Source organism: Paramacrobiotus metropolitanus, unplaced genomic scaffold (assembly GCF_019649055.1).
Source record: "Paramacrobiotus metropolitanus isolate TYO unplaced genomic scaffold, Prichtersi_v1.0 Parri_scaffold0000014, whole genome shotgun sequence".
NCBI lineage: Eukaryota > Metazoa > Tardigrada > Eutardigrada > Parachela > Macrobiotidae > Paramacrobiotus > Paramacrobiotus metropolitanus.
In genome coordinates, this window is record NW_026570234.1 from 51,247 (window position 1) to 75,593 (window position 24,347).

The window sequence follows — 24,347 nt, forward strand, 5'->3', positions numbered from 1 at the left end:
ATTATACTTTAAGACTTGTAGAGCTCTTGACACACATCAACCAATTTTTGTTGTCAGTTGTCACTAATGAGATAATGTGTATTATGATATGCTTAGCTTTTCATTAATAAAACACCATCATATTTATGTCGAAATTCAAAAATTATTTGTCATTTCTGGATTCTAACACTGCAACATAGATGTATTGTATTGCAGTATATCTTCGAAATCGATATTGTTAAGTGTAGTAATTAACCAGTTACTACATGGAATGGAAAGGTCAACGAACAAAAAGAACGTTTATACTCTTCATGCATCATGGTATGCGGAATAATGCAGCTTCTACCCGATCCGGTGTTATTACATACTACTTTTATAACAGTTTTACTTTTCTTTTATGGACATTTTAATAGATTAAGCATTGAGTATGCGCTAAAGAACAAAAACGAAGACAGCAAAAGAATTCAAAATCTCAGTGTTTTATTTAAAAAATTTTTTGAATTTATTTTCTAGACAATAATTAGACTAAGTCTTATGAGGTATTTGTAAATGTGCTACTGCTAACACTTGGATACCTCCTATTTGGAAAAGTTTGAAAAAGTTTAATTCACGCCAATAAAGCGACCGCTGAAGACCGCGCACCGGAACATAGATAAATTAGTATAAAAATTATAAAATCAGTATTACCTATGTTCGGCACATGTTCTTACTGTGCGCAGTTACTAAGTTGTTAAGAGACCACTGCCCACTGGCGCCATCTGAGCAGCATGCAGCATGGCCCTTACTACTCGCGGTGGCATCGTATGGTTTACCGTTTGTGAGCTTGCGATGCCATTAACTTTTGAGCGTGTGAATGTTGTTGTCCTTTTTTAAGTATTTTTAATTTTTATGCTTTAAAATCGTTAATACTATCCCCACAATGTAATCCCTGGGGGATGTCATAATTCGCATGTTTCCGCATCTACGAAATTTAGTGGAATTAACAAGCACATGAGCATTCTGTGTGAATGTGAGACTGCATTGCAGGAGTCTACATTGAAATAATGTCGGCCACGGCTGCATCTGTATTTAAATGGGATCCGAAGAGCCTAGAGATTAGAACGAGGACTGTTGAGAAAACTTTGGAACCTCTGGTTATTCAAGTAAGCATGCACGAGCGGTTAAAGATCTTTTTCCTTTGTATTCGGAAAGGCAGTTGCTCAGTTGCATTTATAGCTGATAAGAATAGTAGGTTTTTAACTTTGTCGCATCTGCGGTCCGTATACAGTACCAAACAGTGGTGAAGTCGCATGTACTCGTAAATAAGTACTAAATAGCTGCATCGCGCGATCGTTCTGAACTTCTGATGGATCAAAAGGAATTGCTCCCTATTGTGCAATCGCCTTCACTTTTACTGCTCAATTTTTTATGCTATACAAACTACACCAATAGCAACTTCCATAATTTCATTCATTAATCAATCTCAAAAAAGTCAAATTAATTTTGTCAGCAACTTGCAGAAAATGCGCTCGTGGTTTTACTACTTATTTGAATGATCAGATATGAAAACATTAACATTTCTATCTGGCAGTCAAAAAATAGCCTTAGCTGACTTTTCAATACATTTTGGGAACTTAGTGTTTTTAATGAAGCCTAAAAATTTCCAGGTAACCACATTGGTGAACGCGAAAGGCTCTCCCAGCCATCACCCCGGCCGATCAAAACGCGGACCAGTTTTGGTTGCCACTGTTGAGCGCGCCACTTCCGATTTCATCGCGAAAGGCGAGCAAATTGCACGGGACAATGTGGAGATGAAACAGGAGTTAACCGCGGCTGTGGATGATGTCCGCAAAAGCGGTGAAGTGATGAGCGTGGCATCGCGTGAATTCGTCACTGATCCGTGCTCGTCAATTAAACGCGCTAATATGGTGCGTGCCGCACGCTCGCTTCTGTCTGCAGTTACCCGACTGTTGATCCTGGCCGACGAAGTCGATGTTCGCAAACTTCTCAAATCTTTGCGCATCGTAAGTAGTAACTGAAAAATTCCGCTCTATTTCCCCACGATTTTGCCCGTCGCAATCGATAAATGTGTTATAAGGTTTTTTATTGGCAGCGTTGTGGGAATGTTATTCGTTTATTTTCTTGTTATCGTGTTAGGCAAATAAAGTTTACTGATAACTTTTGTGAAAATTATGCAGAATGACGGAAGAATCGATAATATTGTTTATGTTTACAATTACCAAGTGGAAGCAAAGTGTGGCTTTGTATGCCCAGTCTCGTGCGTTTATCACTAATTTTTTAATTTCAAGGCCATTCAAATTAAAACATTCGACTGAGTTATTTTAACCTGTAATGCATGCTGTAATCAAGCACGGCATGTGTGTGATGTTTAGGTGGAAGCCAACCTTGAGCGCTTTCGGAATGCAACAAGTCAACAAGAGATTGTCGAACACTACAAAGCCTTTGATTTGAATGTGGCTGACTTGACACAGAAAGCGGCTCTACGACAGAAAGAGCTGATGGATGCCGGCATGCGCGATGATCTTGCCTCAGCGCGGGCTGTACTCAAGAAAAACAGTGTCATGCTACTGACAGCCTCTAAGGTAGCGCCTTGGCGGTGTTTGTGCTGGTTGACAATGGGTTGCTTAACGGTCTGTTGACAAATTGCGTAGGCCTATGTCCGGCACCCAGAGCTGCCGGAAGCCAGATCGAATCGCGACTTTGTGCTGGACCAAGTGGTCGACGCAGTGGGAACCATTGGCGAAGTGGCGCAGGGAAGGCGCAAAGAACGTACAGTGCAATTTGAAGGACCAGGGGAGTTGGCAGCTGCGCTTGATGAATTTGATGTAAGGCCATGAACTCTTTACTATTTAACATTATAACGAAATTAACTTTGAGAAATAAACGAATAATCATTTACGTTTTAAATTTATAAAAGTTAATATTGACAGTTTCTTGGTTTGTTTTATCGTACGGTGAAAAGCGGAGCTGCCTACTTTTTCTGTTATGGCGCAACTAAAAAGTTTGCTCCACTCCCTGTTTATCTCATTTTTGGAATTTATTTTTTGACACCTGGCATTAAATGGTCAAATCGTATGGAATGCTTTGGTGGTCATGCATGTTGTGCAGGGTAAAAACTTAAAGCGATACGTAGCGGTCCTTGGAAGTGCAGTTATGTTTATAATTAAGCTCTTTTTTACGATCTTCAAGGAACGCGTTATTATGGATCCGATCATGTATAACGAAGTGCGCAGCCGACCAATGCTGGAAGCCCAACTGGAAAGTATTATTAGGCGAGCGGCGGAAATGGCCGATTCGTCATGCACCCGCGACGACCGACGCGAACGCATTGTGGCGGAATGTAATGCCGTCCGACAAGCTCTGCAAGACTTGCTGACTCAATATATGGACAATGTGGGTTTAATTACTTGTCATTGTCTGTGTCGCATGAACTGCTGTGATCATCTCATAATAAGTTATTTTTCATGGCTTGCAGATGGGTAGAAGTACGCAGACAGAAGGCTTGGAATATGCCATGGAGCATTTAACTCGGAAAACGCGCGATCTGCGACGACAGTTGCGCAAAGCTGTTGTTGATCATGTCTCTGATTCGTTTTTGGAGACCAATGTACCGTTGTTGGTGTTGATTGAGGCCGCCAAAGCCGGCGATGAGGTCGAAGTTAAGGAGTATTCACAGGTCTTCCATGAACATGCCTACAAATTGGTGGAAGTGGCGCATCTGGCCTGCAGGATGTCCAACCAGGAGGAAGGCGTCCGGATGGTGCGTTACGCGGCATCACAGATTGAAGCCTTGTGTCCACAGGTGCGTTTGAACTCGATGCGGTTCCATGTGCATGTCACTTTCTGTGTATTTGCCAGTTACCACTCGATACTTTAGTAAGTCATGTTGCATCATTCTTAATTGACTGCTGTTATGTTTGGGCGACTTATTTGTCGAGCGGAAATGGGAGATATCGATCAAATGAATCGCTTGTCCTCGATTGTATACCGGCGTACCGCAATAGTGCAATACGGACGAATGTGTATGATTTTTTATTGTTCAGACAGCTCGTGACCATTACAGTGCGAATTCATCACATCTGATATCTCGGTTGCAGGTGGTCAATGCCGCTCGAATCCTTTCGCAACGGCCCAAATCGAAAATTGCCCAGGAAAATATGGACGCCTTTAAGCAGTCTTGGGAAAGCCAGGTGCGCGTCTTGACCGAGGCCGTAGACGATATTACTACGATCGACGATTTCTTGGCTGTCTCAGAAAGTCACATTCTGGAAGACGTCAATAAATGTGTACTGGCTCTGCAAGAGCGCGATGCCGATACTCTGGACCGCACTGCCGGTGCCATTCGTGGCCGTACGGCGCGCGTGTGTAACGTTGTTGAGGCAGAAATGGAAAACTACGAACCCGGTATTTATACGAAGCGCGTTATTGAATCCACCGGCATCCTGCGAGATCATGTTATATTGAATTTTGCCCAGCGCGTGCATGTGGCCGTGGATGCGTTTAACAGCGGTAATCATGTGGCCGTTAACGACAACGACTTCATTGAAGCTGCTCGTATGGTGTATGAAGGAATTCGGCAAGTGCGCAAGACAGTTCTCATGGGCAGAAGCGCGGAGGAAATCGAATCCGAGTCCGATTGGGAGGAAGAGGAAATTTACGATACCCGACACAAAGGCCCCGGGGAAGACGTGGCTGATCTCAGCAGTGCCCGTGCTCAAATGACACAACTGCCAGAAGCTGATAAGCAGAAGATTGCGGCACAAGTGGAGATCTTCAAGATCGAGAAGAGCAAGTTTGACAAAGAAGTCGCCAAATGGGACGATACGGGAAATGATATTATCGTGCTGGCTAAACACATGTGTATGATTATGATGGAAATGACGGATTTTACCCGCGGGAAGGGACCATTGAAAACCACCATGGATGTCATCAATGCTGCGAAGAAGATTTCAGAAGCGGGAACCAAGTTAGATAAATTAGCCCGTCAGATCGCTGACCAGTGCCCGGAGTCTAGCACGAAAAAGGATTTGTTGGCTTATTTGCAGCGAATTGCATTGTATTGTCACCAGCTTAATATTACCACTAAAGTGAAGGCTGACGTGCAGAATATCTCAGGAGAAATGGTTATTTCCGGTTTGGACAGCGCTACATCTTTGATACAAGCCGCGAAAAATCTCATGAACGCTGTGGTGTTGACCGTGAAGTCTAGTTTCGTGGCCAGCACGAAGTACACAAGCAAGATGGGCGGAAAGATTCACTCCCCGATTATTGTATGGCGAATGCGTGCTCCTGATAAGAAACCTCTGGTCAAGCGCGAGAAACCAGAAGAAAGTAAGGCCAAAGTGCGGCGTGGATCGCAGAAAAAGACGGTAGCTCCAATCAAGGCGCTGTCGGAATTCCAGAGTCCGGCGGATGCAGTTTAAATACGCCACTTCCATTTTAAAACACCCAGCTTGTAAATTAACTACCTAATTAATTCAGTGTGCGGTGTACTTACCTTATGCATGTAAGTTGTAATCCTCGATACTCGTGGCAGCTTGGAGACTGAAATCGAGTGCACTTCCGGTTTTGCTTGTATTTTCTTCCTTTTTTACATTTACGTTCCGTTCCGACTTCCACTTTTTGATCTGTTGCATTTGAATCTGTTTTTATGTTTGTTGATTAATGATTATACGTACTCAAATCGGTATCCAGTGTGACTCCAGATCAGTTGTTGTTATAAAAAACTTGAAATAGAAATTGTTTTTTATTTATCACTGCGTTGTCCTGTCAGCTCACTTATGTCAAAGTTTGGAAATTTTTAAACACTCGCAAGAAAGGGTTACGATTTATCAACATTCCTGCAAAGTCTGAAAAGTTTCAAGATTCGTTTGACTGGGCAGGTGAAATTACTAAAAGTAGAATTTCCGTTTTAAAAATTAATACGGTACTAGTACACCTTCTAGGCAGTATGTTGCCGTTAATAGGTTAATTTTTAGAAATCATAATTTTGATTGGTTGATCGCTGTAGGTAAGGATTGGACAACGTGGCCTTGTATTTGTTGAGCCTGGCCGGTAAACGTACGGCACTGCAGGTATAAAACGCGAACAGCATGACTTCAGTTTTTAACCTGAATGACGTGTGCGCGTGCACTTCGTCTTTTTCGTTCCTGATTATATTGCACCTGAAAAATATTTCCAGCTGATTTGCTGAGCTAATCCAGAAACCTCGAACGCATGTTGTGGCTGGAAAAATGGCTTGGCTGTCCATAATAAATTTCCGCTTGATCAGTATTTATCTGGTTGCCAGATTGGTGATCAGTCAGACTACGCAGTATAAGCGCTTCGAGTACAAATACAGCTTTAAAGGACCCTATATTGTATTGAAGGACAATTCTGTCCCGTTTTGGGATGTTGGAGGCCGTAAGTGACCGCTTCCGGATCTTTGATTATCACGTTATTTTTATGGTTGCACTCCGCAGATGCCATTGCCAGCGATGATCAGATTCGGTTGGCGCCTTCCTTGAAAGCGCGCAAAGGTGCGTTAATCGGTTAAATGATCAGGAAATTTTGCGAAAATCGCAGAATATGTTTCTGCATGATATTTATCTGGCAGGCTATATGTGGACCAAAAATCCCGTGAACTTCGAGTGGTGGGAAGTGGAGATGAACTTCAGGGTTTCTGGAAGCGGTCGCGTCGGTGCTGATGGGCTTGTATGCATCTGCGACCACAGTGTTCGCACTGTTGACAGGAAATCTATTTTATGGCTAATTTTAGGCTTTTTGGTATGCTACTGAGCGGATGCAGGAAGGAGATGCATTTGGGAGCAAAACCACTTGGAATGGACTGGGGATTTTCTTCGATTCATTCGACAATGACGGAAAAGCAAGTGTTTTTGAATCCCCGGTGTACACGGATTGATCATCGGTGTTTGTTGTCTTGTTGCAGATGAATAATCCTTATGTTTACGTGATATTGAACGACGGTACCAAAGTTTTCGACCATGACGCGTAAGTCCTCTGGAAGCAGAAAACATGTGTTTAATTTATCGCTATTTTTTTTCTTTCTCGTCGTTCTCTTTTTTTATTCTTTTTCGTCGTTTCTCATTTGTTTCTATGGGTTTTTTAGAACTTTAATTTTTAGATATTTTTTCTACAAAATTCAGTTTTTAAAATGTATTTATTAGTTGCACTGTTTTTCTGCTCTGTGTCTTTCATTTTACTGTTTTCATTGCGCCTCTCATTGCGTTTTTTATGTATTTCAAAGATAATTATCTCATAAAACGTAAAAAATGTGTCAGTTTCGTGTGGTTTGTTTAGCGACGGAGTAAATCAGCAGCTTGGAGGATGTCTGCGCGACTTCCGTAATAAACCGTTTCCTGTCAAGGTTAAAGTGGAGTACTACCGGAATGTGCTAACGGTAAACTTCTTCGACAATGAATTAAAAGGTTGATATTGTCATAATTAAGCAAGGTTACTAATTGCAGATCTTGATGACGAACGGTTTAACTGCTGAGGAAACCCCGGAACTCTGTCTGCGTGCAGAGAATGTTTTCCTTCCGCGAAATGCATATTTTGGAATATCCGCTGCTACAGGTGGATTGGCGGATGATCATGACGTTCTCTCGTTTGTTTCCACAAGTCTCCACGATCAAACTCTCGAAGTACGGTCCAAACATGGTTAAAATATTGTAGAAATTGTTTTCGCTTCTTTTTGAAAGTCGACGGATTTTACCTACTTGTGAATTAAGAATTTGTAATATGACTGGCTGTGTGAGATATAGAAGTACCGTAAATAAAATTCTTTTTATGTGAGTAGTGCCAGTACGATATTACCATGTCATGTGGCAAGTGGTTGGAAATTGCACAAAATGCAGTAATTTTATTTGCAGCGAAGCCAACAAATCTCCCAGATGGAGCGACAGAAGCTTGAGCAGCAATTTCGGGAGTACAATGATAAACTGGAGCAGCAGCGTCAAGAGTGAGTACTTTTTTTCAGACGACATATACATTACTTGCATTTTTGACTACGATATATGTACTTTTCATTTTTCCTTATATTACGCGTAAGATAATATTGCTGTTGTTATATCGGACAATAGTAGACTATTCCATTCAAGTGAAGATATACGAGTATTTTTCTTCTTAGATGTCTTGCCAGACTATTGGAATTTTTTTTTGGATTGCTACAAGTAGAAAAATTACATATGACCCCTCGGTCTCTGTTGAAAATTTTATTGCGATAGGTATCTGCAGCAGCATCCCGAAAAGGCAGCCCAACAGCAGCAGCAACAATCTGGTGGTCCGGGACAGTTTGAGAATCCTCAGGATCGTGCGCTGCGCCAGATTTTTGATGGCCAACAATACATTCACATGGCTATTCAGCAACTGAATCGGCGCATCGACGAAGTTATTGGTCGACAGGAACGCACTTTATCAGCAGTGTCTGGATTAAATTCCGGAACCGGTCAATTTAACCAGCAACCAGGTAAATGGTACGACAGATACTTGCATTTTGATTACAAAGGACCGGTTACTTTGTAAATTTTGTAATAGTATTATTTCGTTTTAGTGACGTGCTTGTAGCTTTACTCTTTGACTAGTAAATTATCCGGTTTATTACAGTACTTCAACTTTTTTAATGCAGTAGTTTGGAGATTGTTGGTATTTTCTCCGCCGCACGACCATTTTCTTTACTTTTACTTCATGACGCTAGTGAATAACGAAGCGTGAGATGCAGTGGCTAAAATAGTTTCTGGTGTTAGTTTTGGTGTTTCTTCGTTCTTCTCTTCAGCCGTTTTTATGCTTATAGAGCTCTAGGTAGCTGATTCGAAAACAACTGCCATGTCTGGATATGTTTGTAACCAGTAAATGTGTAATCGGGTACTGCGTTTTGGACTAAAGTGTGCGTTATTTCACCTGTCACCCTTCACAGCTAAAGCGTACTGGATATACTTTTATAGGATTGAATTCCAAAATTTCATGATACGGATGTCTGATATTTCCGCTGCTGTTCTTACCTGTCGAGCGGGCATCAATTATCTTTTATATTTTTATTTGTTAACTATTTCAGTGTCCAGTGGAACGCCAGCGATAGCTCAGACAGGGTCTGCTGACTCTATACGACGTTATGAAGTGGACTCCTTGCTAAGGACTCAACAGGAATTACAAACTACGTTGCGAGAAGTCAAGTAATTTAGCTTTTTCCTAGGATTTGGTTCAGTGATTGTCATCATGAAATCGTTGTAGAAATTATGCTGCTGACATTCAGACGAGGATAGGCCATTTGCAGCAAGCGTCCAACGCCAATCCCGCCAGTTATCAGCAAGCTGGCCAAGTGCCCCTGACGGAAATACGCGATTCAATTAATAATGTCCGAAAGGATACTATGGCAATTTTGGCGAAACCCCAGGTAAACGGAATAAAATTGTGTTAAATTTAACCAGCAGAACAGCGCAGCAATGCGTGAAAGAAAATTAAAATGGAAACTATCATACATCGTGCCGCATGCTAATTTATGGAAGTGCACTGAACAAAATACTTTGGGTAATGCCTTCAATTTATTTAACGGTATCTTTGTTTTTTAGCCCATTAGTACGTGTCCTCAACAGAGCTGCCTAAGTACATTATGGTTTGGAGCGTTCGTTGTTATACAGACGGTTATATATGTCGGGTACAATCTTTTAAAGTGAGTATCGATTCGTATTGGATAGTCTTTTTCTGTTTTATAACTGCCCCATGTTTTAGGTCATCTAACGAAAGCAAGAGCAAGAAATTTTACTGAAGAATTTTTTAATTGTGTTTTATAATTCAGTTTTAACGTTTTTGATGGGTGTTTCCGGTGTTACGTGCAAATTATTTATTTTAAATGTTTTACATGTAAGAGGCAAAGACGTTCGGCAGTGGAAAACAAAGATCTCTCTAAGTTTCATTAACCTTTTATGGAAAATGACTGTTTAATTTATCGGTTGATTTATTTGCTCAGGTCATTCGTAGATTGTCGGTTCGGCACGACTCAGCAATTGTGACTGTTGTATGCGGATGGTGTTTAACAATAAAATAAAAGATCAGGTCTTTTTAAATACTGATGGGTGTCGTTCTGAAGATTAGTGTGATGGTTGTCAAGATAAGCGTAATTACAAAATCTTTATCCGGTTTACTGTGGAGAAGCAAACAACATGACCGTCAAAATGGAAATAGATTGCCTTGATTTGATGAAGAATTAGTGACAAAATAATCGACAGTTTTGGTAGGTGATGAGTTGTTCCGACACTTTTAACTGCTTATTAACCTATGCTGATTGAATAACGGTTTGTGATTGTCTAATTAACAGTACGTACTTGTAAACTTGAGATATGATTGATACGAATATTGGCTATTGTCTTGCGTAGATGAGAAGAACATAATGCGTGACTATCGGTGTAGTTCCAATGAGTAATTTGATTCGTGTTGTTGTTTTCGTCTTTTTGGTATCGCGCAAATAAGGGAAGTAAATAAGCATCTCCATGCCGACTTCAGCTACTATAAATCTTCTGCAAGGTATAAAAGGAACAACGCTACTACGGTAAAAATCGAGCTTATCAATATCACAATTTGGACTACACAAATAATGTGTAAAACATCAATCATATCTAGCTTTCTAATCACCAGCGGAAAGGGACAATTTTTAAAAACTCAAAGTTGTGGGATTGTGATGGCTGGCGATAGCGCATCCTGAAGTAAAAAATTTTCATTTGATTTCATCGGATCTACTAACAATTATTGTGAACAAAACGCAGTTTACAGGATAAAAAAGAGCTGAAGCACGGCCCAAAATTAGCGAGGGTTACTGTAATGTAATAGGGTTTGCGGTTGGTTTAGGGATAAATATTAAATATCTGCACAGTTGAATATCGCACTATGACTGTAATAAATTGAGGACCAATTAAACGATGCATGCGAGGATAAGGGCATGGGCACCGCAGACTGTCCAGTTTTTTTTTGGAAATGGTAAAAAACGACCAAATCGAAAAATTTTAGCTGCGCAAACGCGGGAATTGTACGGTAGTCGGTATAGATTTTTTCGTTTTTTAAACTGCAGATGGATTATTTAAGACGTGGTGATTTTAAAACTGACTGATTTAAAGAATTGCTTTCTACAGCACCTACGCGGCTTGAGGGGTGTGCGGTGTGCCGGTGCAGTGTACAGTGAATAGTGACAGCATGGAACTGACTTGCCAGCGCCGTACAACATGACTACTTTTCATTGTTAAAACCAAACGTACAGTGTCTAAATGTACGAGTATATAATATTGTATGATTGTCTGAGCATTCAGTGAACTTGAACTTGATTTGATAGCTAGTGCTTGAGGATACAACATAACCAGAGAGAATATTCCAAAGAAATATGCGGCATATTTTTTATTCAACTGCACAGATAATTTGTGTGTGAATTCTACTGGGTATAACATGATGATGATGTATTATTGTCGCTTTATATGTATGATAACATCCTCGTTAGCCTATCTAACATTACTGTAGATATTGTTTGACTTTTTATGTATTGTGTTGTACTGCTTACAGGTGTATACTGTACTGTGCCGTATGCAGGTCCTTTGATTGCGCGGTATACAGATTGTGATAGCGATCGTGTTAGGGGCAATTCGATTCGTTTAACGCTGGCGCTATTTTATTCTATTCATCTCCATCGTTGCTTAAATTCGGCGTTTGTTGTGACTGCGTGAGAACGGGCACAATTTTCCGCATTAGAAATTGTCAGAAAAATTAACGGTTAAAAATCCTTAATCATCACAGCCGGTGCCGACAATGTCGATAAGCTACCTCGGCACCGATGATTATTAGTGGTTAATGTCAGGTCATGCTCATCAGATTCGACGATATCCTACTGTCCAAATGATTGTCATTGTAGCAGAGTGACGGCAAACTTTGCCCCACGAAGAGTTTACTGTCAATCTGTTCAAAAAAGAGCAGTTTTTCCAACTTCGCTCTTCCTGATACTAAGAAATGTTAAATCTTTACCATCTAAATGCTTATCTTTTCCGGTCGGTATTATTTATATGGATCAGTTTAATTGTTACTCCCGTTTTCGGTACCAATCGGTATTATGGAACATATCTTTCATACGGATCTGTAAGTATCAGCATTTAATCACTGTTTCCATAATTTCCTAATACGAGGCATACAATTAGAATCTCTTGATGGTCTAAGTAAATCTGACATACTATAAATGTATAACCACTTATGAAATTTGGGATTTTGGACGTCGTCTCTGGTTATAGCTTCTAATTAAGATTGCAGTTGTAAAACAAGTGCATATGTGATACGATTAAACTTGGGTTTTTGCTCAGCTGCATGAGCATGCCGTCAACTGACATAATTTGATTTAATTTTATTATTACACAAACTGCTACGTTATATTGACAAGCACCACAAAAAATCCTTGTAGTTCTGTAAGACATCCTAGCGATGTGTTATATACAGTAACCAGCTGCAATTTTCCAGGGGGATACGATAATACAAACTTTCCATGCGCATTCGGGAAAAGAAGCTCCAGGTGGGGATTACTAATATCGTACTGGTCCACAGTTATTAACGCCTCATTATCAAAAAAACGTTCTGATAGATCGAAAGTGGCATGTGGAATGTCTTGATGGAGAAGCTATTGTCGGAATACAGTAAGTTTAACAAAAAGCTAGCTTTGACTGGCAATTTTGTTAACTTAGCTTATCTTTAATACCGGTAAAGGATAATTTAATAACCCCGTGCAGCATAAGTTTATGAGGTAGTGATCTGCAGTGTTTTATTACTTCTCTAGCAGACGGTCGTTATTCATTAGCAAGATTTGTGATGGCTTTTGACATTCGCTGTCTGCGTTGCTTTCTTTAATATAAAGTAGCTTATTGAGGCTTAATTGTTGGTTGTGATCATGAATCTATGATGACTTTCGGATTCTGTCATCAGTAATACTTTTACAGCCTTATTTCATAACTTTCCATGATTTGAGAACTAACATGCAAGAGCAGCTGCTGCAAACGTCGTAATAAAACTTTTATACGGTGCATAAGCTCGTGTTCGTATTTCTATTTTCTGTTGCGTTTCGATTTTTTATGCCGATCGAATTTGAAAAAGGATGCTCCCAGTCTATGCTTTCGATTTTTAATTATGCCGTTGATACAGTTTGCATTTACATTTACTGCACACAACTATGCTGAAACTAGCAATGTATTTTTACTTTTTAGAGATTGGGTCAATGACTTTCAGGTACGAGTAGATTCACTTCAAAACTCACCTGTGTAATACTGGATGTAATGTTTTGAACCCGCGCACTTGCATTTGACCATTGCTTGTTCACAGAAAATTGAAGCCGTTTGGTGCAAATTTATGTTTCCATACAAACCGCCCACAAACGGAATGTACCCTTATTATCCTATGTAAGAACGCAAGATTCCCTGTTTGTCGGCGTAAGGTATAAAACTTTTTTTTATGCAGATGCTTCCTCAGAAATTACACGTCCCAATTTTTTTGCTTCAATCCTCAGCACATTCAACTCAGTGTGAATTCGTTTATTACAGGTCTGACTTTAGTAGCTAATTGTCTTGCTTTCGGTGCATCCGCTGACAGTTATTTTTTTGCAGGATTCTGGGACAACGAATTGCAGTTTCTGGTGTTCCGAAAGGGATTGGATGATAGTCAGTTGTATAAATGCTGCAGAGTGCCACCGGGATATTATATTGATTACACCAGTTGCTACTAGTATGTCAGAATATTATTATAAAATTAATCAGCAAATTAGTAATTTTAATTCGGCAAAAGCCAATCACCGTAACAATAAACCTGCGCTTGAGCGACTACATAAAGTTAATATATAGCTATAGCGCTAAAGCGTTAACGTTGAAAACAAGCATAACCGTTGATATGCGCGTGTTACCAATTATAATAATTTAATGTGCTTATTTGCAGCATGCCAACGCATGACCAGTACTGGGAATACTACGTAAGTAATAAGTGTTATTGCATACGCTGGCCTGTCACCTTTATTTCGTGATTACAAATCTGCATTTTACAGGATTCTTTACAACATATCATTGTCTACTGCGCTAGCGGCTATGTTATGACGGGTTTATCGAAGAAGATCAACCCATACGATGCTGAGGCACGTTTGACCTTTCTGACAGCCATGAACCGTTCAGTACACGATCGCTACATTTTGTATAGCACGATAGCTTTAATAATTCCAAGAGCTGTAACAACAAAACCGCAATCTACAAGACTGATATATGTAAAAATTTACTGCCACAAGCGATTCGGAATCATAATTTTAATTTTTGAGAAGATCTGTCAGAAACTCTTATCAGTTTTGGACTTTGCAGTGGCATATAGAATGGATACAGTGCTGCCGAATTGGGTTTGGTGGAGCTGGTAGAATTCCCCCGCCAACACGTATTCAGCGCTCGGTAGACGCGGAAGACGAAGATATCGATCTTTATCAGGACGCGCTAGCTTCACTTCAGATTCCAAAGAACTATTCTGCTTTTTTCCGGCAACCCACCAGTAAACTGCTAACTGAATCGAACAGATTTGACGGTTTTAGCACATCGGCACCTGTTATTTTGTAAAATGTTAACGTTTTTGTTCGACTGCTTGTTCCTACATTTTGTTAATTCTGTAGTGTACGTGCTTCTAGTACATTTTATTTCGAAATGTGTGAATTCGTAATGGACTATGATACCTACCCTACTATTTGTTCATATTTTTCGTATTTTTATGGGTATCAGAAGCTCAGAATCAACGGTAATTAATTGTTCTGTGATCAGAGAATTGATGAAAATGCTTACTTAAACCGTTTGCTTATAAGTAATTTGAACTTTGTCTTTTAATTGCTGAACTTTCGAACGCTTCCATGACTCACGTATACTGAAAATTTACCGCCTTGGGTTATCCAGAAATGAATTTTTATTGACGCTGAAACCTTCTTTCTTTAATCCATTACTTTCTATTTATACAACAAAGTTTCATGCTTTGTAGCGCTATTCAGACAATGCATACGAAATAATGTAAGCAAATTTTTGTAGTCTAAATATTTAATAACAATTAATTAACAAATAATTATAGTATGCGTACTGCATAGAGCAACTCGAGGATGGCATTTCAAGTTAATTTGCTTCTTGGCATTATCATTATCGCACCCCTTGGACAAAACTACTGCGATGATTTTAATTATACGGCATATTTTATTTGATTTTATGTGGCACATTTAGTCAGCTAGGGGAATAAGCCGTACATTTGTGCTTAATTATTTGCGGTACTATTACGTAATGAATATTTTAATGCTTTCTTAGCGGTTTATAATGCAGTGAATTCTGAACAATTAATGCGCTTAACTAGAAATATAAATCTTAAACAGTTGTATCTGTCAGTATAACATGATTAACCTAACCATAAGAAGCAGATGATTGAACATTGCACGGGAACGTAGTTTGTCATTTCAAGACGTTTGGCCTTCCGGGCATGTAAATGACCCGGTCGAGCACCTTCGGCACGTTGTGGGCGTTGGTGCTCGCACATGCACCGCGCTGAAGGCGGAAACAAGGCAGCTCCTGTACACATTATACTTAAGTGTTTTTTTAAGAAAATAGTTGATAATTAATTTTCTTCGGCATACAGTTGAATGCTATGACAGTTATATGACAATTTGCAGTAAAACTTACTGTGTTAAGATTAATGGTCAATAGTTTGCTACAACACAAGCGGTGTGCGGACGGATCATTGTGTTTCTTGCTCGTAATCGCAGCTTGTAAAACTTGACTCAAATATGATGAGATAAATGCTTCGGCTTGTATCTTTATCTGTAAGCTCTAATGGAAAAATGATTAATGACTTTTTGAACATCAAGCCGTTAGTGAAAACCACGCTTTTTCTAGTGGAAATAAGAAAAAAACATGTACCTCCTTACTCAATGAGATTTTGGCTTCGACGGTCGTTCGTAGTTTTGCATATGGCGAAATGTATAGCAGAACGATTCAATGATGAACGAACCCAACCTTTTTGATCAAACACAAAAGCGCTTGCAATAATTTTGATAAACTTTGAGGATACGAAATTCGAGCTCAAACTATTGCAGTGCTAAACGTTTTAAAAAAAATTCACATTTAATAATTGCTGTTTTCAAACAGCTGCAATTTAAGTTAGTTAAAACCTTATAACGGAAACCATTAATGTTATGGTAAAACGCATTATATTTTGGGTATTGTTAGCGAAATTCGGCGTCATCGAAGCATTCGTTTCAATTGACAAGCGCCATCAAACATTTGATCGACTGGTCTTAAGATGTACAACTCCATCGTATATATACACAAAAACTTCTGCACAGCGTGGATACCCAGTCAGTAATTGTTTTGACCCTTTGTCAACGTAATTATGGTTACTGGCCGCTGAAGTGACAAATCTCACCATATTTTACGTTACCAAGCGTATTTATGGTGCGGCAGTAAGTTATTTCAAGCATGCTCGTTGATTCTTTTGTGCAACCCGCGTAATTTCTAATGCATGGGTGTGCGCCTTTCTTTATGCTGACAATTCCAAAAAGGTTCCTGGACATATAACCGAATCCCAACGTGTCCAGTTTCCATGAACGAAATGATATCGCGCCTATGGGAAATATTCTTGACCGTGTGTCTAATATTTTTTCCTTTTGGAAATGGAAATATAAGATATCTTGGATCAATTATGGCATACGGATCCGTGAGTAAAGAGCTACTCTGTTTGTTGCTCTTTCATTTGAGAAATTTCAAGCCTTGAGTATTTTTGAACTCACAATTGCAATTACGATTTACGAGTATTATGAGTACGCAATATCTTTACAGGGTGACACTATGCTGTATGTTGCCAGAAATCATGGAGGCCCAAAGTAAGTTCTAACATCAATGGGTTCAACCTCAGTCGTTTTCCCTACTCGTAGCACAGCTTGACCAGTCCATGCAAAACATTCGGCTTTTTTGAGTGTTCCGGAAGTCGAATGCTTGCGTTTCACACTGAATTCTAATTTTTTGTAGCTGCTTCGTACAGACTATACGATTATATGATCCAGTTAGTACAATGACTACAATCCAAAATTTTGCAAGTCCTTTGAGGTAGAAAAAGTTGCAGTAACGATATTGCAGCACCGCGAAGCATAAATGGAACATGGAATGTCTTGATGGAGAAGGAATGGTTGGAGTCCAGTAAGAATATTTCTACTGAGCCAAACAGTTAGACTTTTAAAATTTTGTTGAATTTACTGCATTTAACATTTATTAATCACTGAAAATATTTTTCAGCGATTGGCAGGATGATTTTGAGGTATGTAAGGTAATATGCAGCATACTATATCCGTCCTAAAGCAGCATACTATAGCTGCTGACCTTTATACTGCTCTAACATCATATCATTTTGTGTTGTCGTACTGACGATGACGAATTTGCAGCGGATACAAATGGCTCAATGTAAATTCCTGTTTCCATACAAGCCTCCATCGCACGGCTTGTATCCCTATTTTTCGAGGTATTTCTATACTTAACAAATTTTATTGGCCCAGCAATAATAACAAGTGCGTTCTGTTTTTAGCTGTGTTGTCAGAAACTACACCGGACAGTTCTTTTGTTTTGATCCACAAAATGCATCTCTCACAATGAACACATTTGTGACCGGTACATTAATCTTACGGATTTAGTGTTATCAGCGTAACAAGTACCGTACCGTAGTAAGTACTGCGTAAATGCATTCTCTTTGCGATGCACTTTAGCATTATTGTCCAGAAGACGGAAGAAGTAACTGTCCAAAATATTAAAATATGGTTTTGACAATACTGTTTATATGACGCAACTGAAAACAAATAAGCATCAAAATGTACCGCATTTTCTAGGACTTTGGGACGATGATTACACCTGGTTCACCTATCGCTCAGCTGCACTGGGTTCCGCGGCTGACAATTATCAACCATACAAATGCTGCAAAGTGCCCAATGGATATTACATTGACTACGTATCTTGCTGTACGTACTGCCGAAGTTTCACAAAGTTCTGAGGCGTTTTAGCCCATGAAAAATTTCGATATGGAGTCTAATGCGCATAAATATTTACATGCAGACTATGTACCGACACATGATCAGTTTCGCGAATTCTACGACGCCGTGACCCATCAGATCCAGATTTTATGTGGCACCGGCTACGTGATGACGGGCCTCTCAAAGAAACTCAATCCGGTCACTCAACTGTATAATTTGGTTTGGATTCAATGCTGCCGAGTCGGGTACAAAATAATTCCAAGTCCATTTTACATTAATTTTACATTTTGTATACGAAAACTAAAACGAAATGCCTCACCAATTTTGCACTGCGCATTTTCCTACCATTGTATTCATTTAAAATTGGAGTTGTCCGATACACAGTAAGACAATCTCCTGTCAAGCTTTATTGCGCAACTTTAACTTCATCAAATACAGGTACGGTCCAGCAGCAGTTGAGTCTTCTCCTATTGTGTACGGTCCGGGAAGAACGCCGGTATTTGTTGCAAGAGATAACCGGCTACCAACTTATATCAGCGAAAATTACCAATCGCAATACCGCTCCTTGGAAAAAGAGCATTGTGATATCTCCATGGATTCTTTTTCAAACCGGCTAAGTAATAAAACATTTGGTCCAGGAAACCCATGCACATGGAGCGATCGTTACAAACCGGCGAAACCCCGGAAATTTGCATCGATGTAGGCCCTCGGCTAAAAATGCTTTCAATTTAGTGATCATGAGTTTTGAACCATTTAGTAGCTGGTCACTTGAGAGCTGTCCACCTTGACATCCTGGTGAATGTTTTAAATAACATCGTACAACGCCTGAAATGGTATTGTTTTCTCGAAAACTATGTTGCAATTGTGGGTCTGTGACAGCCCAAGCAGAATGGATACCGCCTTACTTTTTACCGAAGTTTATCTTGTTAATATTTCAGCATGGCTGATTGGCTGACAGAAAAAAATCTTTATCGCACTCGGTTTTATTTTGCAAGTCTACAAGTATAGAAATTGTATATTGAAAATCCGCTATCGACCAACCTACGATCATAAAATTATTATTATAATGGTTATTATAAAATTATAATTATTAAGGCGATCATAAAAATTCTCCACTCTGCTTAATATTACAGTAGTAACGCTAACACCAAGGCGAAAATGCACGAATAAATTGCACATTAATAATGATAACAATTCCAAATATGTCGCCGCTTTAGGTAGCTTTTAAATTATTGTCAAAAAATAAAAGCTGGCATGAACAACATACGCATCCTTAATGTTGTGCTATAGTAAACAATACTGCATTCCGGCTGCATTATTTGCGAAGATTGATTCTCGCTTTCAATAGAGAGATACGGTCGGGTTTTTGAGTGACGTATTGCACCAACTTTTTAACCAGAAGAAGATCGATAGGATATATTGTTAAATCTATTAGTTTTGCTGTGCTACCCACGAACAATATGTCGATGACCTTGTTCGTAATTGCTCAAATATTATACCCACTTGTATCTGTGTATTGTAAGACTTACCATTCGTATTAAACTACATACATACAGTACATTGTAGTACGTACAATGCGTTGTCGGTGCAAGAAAATAAAAATGATCATGGTGTACACATAAACGAAGAAGTGACAGCTTACCAGTTAGTTCGCAATATACCGCGCTTACTATATTGTGAAAATTTAGTATCCATTGTATAGTTAAGATCGACGTACACTGTACAGCTTCCACTTTTCGAGTTCTGACGGTTGCAGTTTTGCAGAGACAGGTTACGAGCTCTTTTCTCACGGTCACGACACATTAGAATTGAAATTCATCATTATTGTGGCACTGCAATTAAGCATCATTTTTAAAAATGAGTTCAATACCGGAAGATTCTTTCTTACATATTATGATATTACCTGCAGAACAATGTTAGGACATTTCGGAGGAGCTATACGTTTATATAGCTTAATCCGATGACCTAAGTACGACACGTGAGTAGAGTTATCCTATTTCATTCACGTGAGTAGAGTTATCCTATTTCATTACCATCAGCTGACCGAAATGCTTCTCATCCCTCGCGATCTCTGTGAAGTTTAAGATTACGTGTTATTAACTTAAAATCTATAAATCTGGTGCTGTAAAATTAGGTCACTTCATATACAAAATGACTGATTTGCATATAATAAACTAACATAAGTATCTACAGATAATATATATGTATGGCGCATTGTTACTGCTAAAAATATTCTCGATTTTTTTTAACAGATTCGACATCGGTTCTCCGGTAAAGTAACGACATCAAAACACTTTCGGATCAGTAGAAACGGAAAAACAACAACGTTTTACAACATGTTGTTTTTATCCGGATTGTTCTTCCTGTGTGTATTTGGATTTTCGGACGCAACTTACCGGTATTATAACGAGCACCTCCCGTATGCTACGGTATATACTACGATAACTGCGCAAGATGACCTCGATTGTCCAATTTAACTAAAATGGCATAACCTAATAACGCAACGTCATAATATAGCTAATGTTTTTGCAACAAATACGGGTATCATGGATTGATGTTACTCGAAGCCAGAAGGAAGCGTGTAGCCATTTGTGAAAGTTCACAGAACATTTTCCCATCAGCCAGTCGGCTAATTAACAAAACGTAAAACAACTCACTAGCAAATTTTTTCCACGATTTACGCATTGTTATGGCTAACGTAAGGTAGTACTTGCAATGCTTAATCGCATTGTAGGGAGATACGATTCTTTCTCTGTGGCACAACCATGGAGGTCCACGGGTGGCCCACCGAAAGTGGAACATGGAATGTCTTGACGGTAAATTAATTAAGAACATGTTGCTGTTTTGCTGTCCTAAAAATATATATCTATATTGCAAATTTAACTCTTTCCTGTGTATTTTCTAGGAGAGGCAATGACTGGTGTCCAGTACGTTCAGTCATTCCTATTTTTTTTACGCCTCTACGTATAAGATTAGGTAATGTCTACAGTTTTGTTTGACAGGGATTTCTCAGACGATTTTGAGGTGAGTCATAAGATTATTCGATGATATAATTCTAATAAATTATTGTACTCGTACGTACAAATGCAGTGACTTCATAAAGGTGTTAACGCATATCCAATCGTATCTATCCACAGCGCTATCGGTATGGATAGCGCTGTGTTTCGTATGAAGTCCACTTTTGGCGTGTAAGCGGGTTACGTTTGTGTGTGCAGAAAACAAACTAAAAGCTGTTACATCGATATTTAAACCCAGCACCACTAGTACCTGTATTTAAGAAACTATAATAATTTTTGTGCAATTTTTATTTGAAATAAGCTAGGAGTTTTAGAACCACAAGTTTATGGAATTTAAAGCGCGTTCTTGGACGCGTAAATCTAACTACACATTTGCCAAAAAATTGGTCGTATACGCATTACGCACTAAAATGTTTTAACGAACTTGCGCTTTTTTGGTAGCGGCTGACTGCTGTATGGTGCAAATTTATGTTTCCCTACAAACCACCAACCCACGGAATGTATCCATATTTTCCCAGGTATAAATTATAAAAATATGCATTAATAGAATTATTTATTAGCTTTAACAATTAGCGATGCAGGTATCATAAAAATTAGATGCACGCTTCATTATGCAAATTTCAACCAAAATGTAAGCATGCTCGACAAAATGTTATCTGATAAAATTTTAGAATAATCACAGGAATGACCTATCACATGCGTTCATGTTTTACTTATAGTTGTATAGTACGAAATTTTACCACCGAATTCTTTTGCTTCAATGCCAACGATGCATCAAGATCTATCAATACGTTTATGACAGGTATAACAGAATAAACCCATTGAAAAACCGTGATACCAAGTACAAGAATTTTTTATTTTTGGTTTTCAGCATTTTGGGATAACGAGTACAATTTCTACGTCTATCGTCCAGGTGGATTCGGTTTGACGACCGGGGACGATTTGCAGCCATACAAGTGTTGTAAAACTCCGAAAGGCTACTATATCGATTATTTGTCATGCCGTAAGTCATTTTTATGATTGGGTACAACATGGTATCTTTCGTGAAATATTATCTATTTGCAGACTATATTGATAGTCATGATCCATACCGGGAATTCTACGATAGTTTGTCCAATTTTGTCATGTTATGTCCGTAAGTGTATGCGTACCATATTTATTAATCCCTAGTTGCAGAACTTGCAGTCACTTGGAAACTATGGGTTATAAGTACCTATTTCACTCGTAGCGCTGTTAATTACGGTAGCAATAGTAAACAGAAATTATCCGATTTAAAAAAAAATCGGATCGCTTCTGTCCACAGCTTTTGAACCTTCCATTAAAACCGTGTTGTCGGTTCGCAACCGGGGTCAATTATAGATATTTACGTACTTAATTATTATTTACGTAGAACTATTATTTACGTAGAACAATTATTTACGTCAATTATTTACGTAGAACTGTAACATTTTAAAAATAAATAAATTTTAGAACTGGATACGTTATGACGGGCATATCAAAGAAACTAACGCCATTCGAGCAAGAATATCACGTGGAGTGGATACAGTGCTGCCGGGTAAAAACAAAGCCGCAAATTTAAATTTTACTAAACAAACGTTAAACATAACATACGTCTACTGCATCATGCAACTGTAACTACGATATGTTATACTTCTATGCGTAATTGTTAGTCTAAGGGCTTAAGTCATCTGAAATATGTGCTGTATAGATGCAAAATAACTGCACATATATCGGCGCTTTATTCTACAGCTTGGTTATGGTGCCGCAGTAGCCCTTCCGCCGCCAGTGTATTCGGCTAACGGGAAGAAGGCATTTTATGCCAATAGTTATGCTGAAGCCCCGCGGATTCCAGAGGGCTACATGTCGCAGTATAAAATGGGAAGAAGTTATAACGAATCGATCAGCAATTATTCGGCCAATCCGAATGAGTCAACTAATGACTGGCACAGCTTCCGCTACACTGACAAGCCAATTCCAAAGGATTCGTTTAATCAAAAATACCTGGTGCAGAGTAACGATGTTGTCCATACGGCAATTAATGATAATGTGAGAAGCTCGTACTACTGACGTGAAGTTCCTCAACCATTTTGTTTTTTTGGATAACGCTGGTTATTTGTGGTTCGGTGTTTGCTAAGGGGCAACATTTGCTAATTTAACGGTAACCGCGTGCTTTTTACAGTAATGTTTTGTTAGTAGAACATTTGGTGAAATAAATATGCATCGAAGCTAGTGCTTAAGCACAAATATTTAACGCACGTTTGTTCCCCGTGTACGGTGCATTTTACATCGCAATTTCAATATGTCTAATTAACAATAAGTAAATACGCCGGTTCAGTCGTAATACAGTAGAACGACGAGAATTGTACAGGCCGGAGATTCAGCGCAGAAATGCAGCATCTGTCCTTGGAGTTGGCACGATGGACGGAGTGGATAGTTTAAATGAAGTTTGGCTGTTGTAAATAATATTACGTGTTTCTTTTATCTGTGCGTTGATGATTAATAAAATTTATGTGCTTTAGTTTCGCTGTGGTTAAATAACGGAAATGCTAAGGTTAGTACCTTTTAACTCAAGGGGGATAGTTTTTCAATGTTAAAAGTTAAAACTGGAATGTTTAAGCTTAAGTGTGTCTGTCTTTGCACCTTGTGATATTTTGATGGTTAACAATTATTCTCTACCTGCAGCTAAAATGTGATTATATATGCTAAACTTCTATAGATTAAACTGCTTTTTTATGCTAAACTTATTATGCTAAACTAAATTATTTTGCCGCATACGTGTAGTGCAGGGAAGTCTTCTAACAAAAAGAATGAACCAAATCCAAAAGAATGAACCAAATCGAACCAAAAGAATGAACATCTGCACTCTACATACATACGAGTACTGTACTCGTATGTATGTAGAGTGCAGACGTTCATCTTCTTTCACAACACATGGAATTCCATGTGTTGTACAAACCAGTAGTCGAAATTCCAGCCACAGAATAACAATTTCTTTAAAAATCGTTCCGGGATCCAACACATAAAACAACGTTTTGCCACCACATGCAGATAAAGGTCACTGAAATCAACTTAACGAGTAAATGCACCCTCGGAACGATTGAAGACAGAGGAAATAGAAATGTTGTGTTTCGCGTGTTTAAATTGGCGAACGATGAGTGATTGTTTTTCTATGTTTTAAATTTAGATAAGATGTACAGTACATGAGAGTTTTGAAAATAAGTGTTTCTCACTTTGATTTAAAATTAAATGATGCATTTGTCTGAAGAGGCAGTGCAACATACCATCAGCAGGGTCAGTGTTTTACGTGGATCTGCGCTTCCCTGATTGCGGTT

General features: G+C 39.0%; 5 protein-coding genes across 8 annotated transcripts; all 5 read left to right on the forward strand.

Moving 5' to 3' along the window:
- Positions 1 to 833: 833 nt before the first annotated feature.
- On the forward strand, positions 834 to 5,718 carry LOC129584480 (catenin alpha-like). The gene is made up of 7 exons (XM_055476650.1): positions 834 to 1,121; positions 1,626 to 1,982; positions 2,352 to 2,561; positions 2,631 to 2,804; positions 3,169 to 3,372; positions 3,455 to 3,781; positions 4,077 to 5,718. Exons 1-7 carry the CDS (start codon positions 1,023 to 1,025, stop codon positions 5,400 to 5,402), a joined length of 2,697 nt encoding a protein of 898 aa, XP_055332625.1. The 5' UTR covers positions 834 to 1,022; the 3' UTR covers positions 5,403 to 5,718.
- Positions 5,719 to 6,066: 348 nt separating this feature from the next.
- LOC129584481 (protein ERGIC-53-like) lies at positions 6,067 to 10,031 on the forward strand. Its single transcript, XM_055476651.1, has 13 exons — positions 6,067 to 6,381; positions 6,441 to 6,497; positions 6,575 to 6,672; positions 6,737 to 6,844; positions 6,908 to 6,969; positions 7,279 to 7,378; positions 7,446 to 7,622; positions 7,851 to 7,939; positions 8,205 to 8,446; positions 9,032 to 9,149; positions 9,208 to 9,370; positions 9,546 to 9,646; positions 9,706 to 10,031. The coding sequence occupies exons 1-13, from the start codon at positions 6,213 to 6,215 to the stop codon at positions 9,740 to 9,742; spliced, it is 1,521 nt and encodes a 506-aa protein (XP_055332626.1). The 5' UTR covers positions 6,067 to 6,212; the 3' UTR covers positions 9,743 to 10,031.
- A 1,310-nt stretch (positions 10,032 to 11,341) lies between these two features.
- Positions 11,342 to 14,743, forward strand: LOC129584646 (uncharacterized). The gene is made up of 10 exons (XM_055476898.1): positions 11,342 to 12,087; positions 12,460 to 12,511; positions 12,581 to 12,632; positions 13,197 to 13,218; positions 13,312 to 13,388; positions 13,447 to 13,529; positions 13,593 to 13,710; positions 13,918 to 13,951; positions 14,024 to 14,110; positions 14,328 to 14,743. Exons 1-10 carry the CDS (start codon positions 11,962 to 11,964, stop codon positions 14,571 to 14,573), a joined length of 897 nt encoding a protein of 298 aa, XP_055332873.1. The 5' UTR covers positions 11,342 to 11,961; the 3' UTR covers positions 14,574 to 14,743.
- Positions 14,744 to 16,383: 1,640 nt separating this feature from the next.
- LOC129584767 (uncharacterized) lies at positions 16,384 to 18,967 on the forward strand. 2 transcript variants are annotated; one of them, XM_055477079.1, is made up of 9 exons: positions 16,384 to 16,698; positions 16,821 to 16,864; positions 17,118 to 17,177; positions 17,274 to 17,304; positions 17,420 to 17,496; positions 17,560 to 17,642; positions 17,858 to 17,986; positions 18,081 to 18,243; positions 18,437 to 18,967. In XM_055477079.1, exons 1-9 carry the CDS (start codon positions 16,585 to 16,587, stop codon positions 18,699 to 18,701), a joined length of 966 nt encoding a protein of 321 aa, XP_055333054.1. In that variant the 5' UTR covers positions 16,384 to 16,584; the 3' UTR covers positions 18,702 to 18,967. The 2 variants fall into 2 exon arrangements, with proteins under 2 accessions (XP_055333054.1, XP_055333055.1); XM_055477080.1 differs by having other exon boundaries at positions 17,274 to 17,295.
- A 760-nt stretch (positions 18,968 to 19,727) lies between these two features.
- On the forward strand, positions 19,728 to 23,235 carry LOC129584731 (uncharacterized). 3 transcript variants are annotated; one of them, XM_055477036.1, is made up of 11 exons: positions 19,728 to 20,004; positions 20,251 to 20,427; positions 20,733 to 20,814; positions 20,904 to 20,925; positions 21,001 to 21,022; positions 21,457 to 21,533; positions 21,735 to 21,817; positions 21,887 to 22,018; positions 22,081 to 22,150; positions 22,486 to 22,570; positions 22,765 to 23,235. In XM_055477036.1, the coding sequence occupies exons 2-11, from the start codon at positions 20,335 to 20,337 to the stop codon at positions 23,080 to 23,082; spliced, it is 984 nt and encodes a 327-aa protein (XP_055333011.1). In that variant the 5' UTR covers positions 19,728 to 20,004; positions 20,251 to 20,334; the 3' UTR covers positions 23,083 to 23,235. The 3 variants fall into 3 exon arrangements, with proteins under 3 accessions (XP_055333011.1, XP_055333009.1, XP_055333012.1); XM_055477034.1 differs by having other exon boundaries at positions 19,728 to 19,976; XM_055477037.1 differs by having other exon boundaries at positions 19,728 to 19,967.
- The last annotated feature ends 1,112 nt before the right edge of the window (positions 23,236 to 24,347 follow it).

Excerpts from the sequence above, each read along its gene's own strand:
- LOC129584480 (XM_055476650.1), top strand. The coding sequence starts at position 1,023 with ATGTCGGCCACGGCTGCATCTGTATTTAAATGGGATCCGAAGAGCCTA. Across the intron at positions 2,562-2,630 it reads TGCTACTGACAGCCTCTAAG|GCCTATGTCCGGCACCCAGA; the intron begins GTAGCGCCTTGG and ends CAAATTGCGTAG. Across the intron at positions 3,373-3,454 it reads TGACTCAATATATGGACAAT|ATGGGTAGAAGTACGCAGAC; the intron begins GTGGGTTTAATT and ends CATGGCTTGCAG.
- LOC129584481 (XM_055476651.1), top strand. The coding sequence starts at position 6,213 with ATGGCTTGGCTGTCCATAATAAATTTCCGCTTGATCAGTATTTATCTG. Across the intron at positions 8,447-9,031 it reads TCAATTTAACCAGCAACCAG|TGTCCAGTGGAACGCCAGCG; the intron begins GTAAATGGTACG and ends TAACTATTTCAG. Across the intron at positions 9,371-9,545 it reads CAATTTTGGCGAAACCCCAG|CCCATTAGTACGTGTCCTCA; the intron begins GTAAACGGAATA and ends TTTGTTTTTTAG.
- LOC129584646 (XM_055476898.1), top strand. The coding sequence starts at position 11,962 with ATGTTAAATCTTTACCATCTAAATGCTTATCTTTTCCGGTCGGTATTA. Across the intron at positions 12,633-13,196 it reads GAAGCTATTGTCGGAATACA|AGATTGGGTCAATGACTTTC; the intron begins GTAAGTTTAACA and ends TTTACTTTTTAG. Across the intron at positions 14,111-14,327 it reads TCAACCCATACGATGCTGAG|TGGCATATAGAATGGATACA; the intron begins GCACGTTTGACC and ends TGGACTTTGCAG.
- LOC129584767 (XM_055477079.1), top strand. The coding sequence starts at position 16,585 with ATGAACGAAATGATATCGCGCCTATGGGAAATATTCTTGACCGTGTGT. Across the intron at positions 17,178-17,273 it reads GAAGGAATGGTTGGAGTCCA|CGATTGGCAGGATGATTTTG; the intron begins GTAAGAATATTT and ends AATATTTTTCAG. Across the intron at positions 17,987-18,080 it reads CATTGACTACGTATCTTGCT|ACTATGTACCGACACATGAT; the intron begins GTACGTACTGCC and ends ATTTACATGCAG.
- LOC129584731 (XM_055477036.1), top strand. The coding sequence starts at position 20,335 with ATGTTGTTTTTATCCGGATTGTTCTTCCTGTGTGTATTTGGATTTTCG. Across the intron at positions 20,926-21,000 it reads GAGGCAATGACTGGTGTCCA|GGATTTCTCAGACGATTTTG; the intron begins GTACGTTCAGTC and ends TTTGTTTGACAG. Across the intron at positions 22,151-22,485 it reads AATTTTGTCATGTTATGTCC|AACTGGATACGTTATGACGG; the intron begins GTAAGTGTATGC and ends AATAAATTTTAG.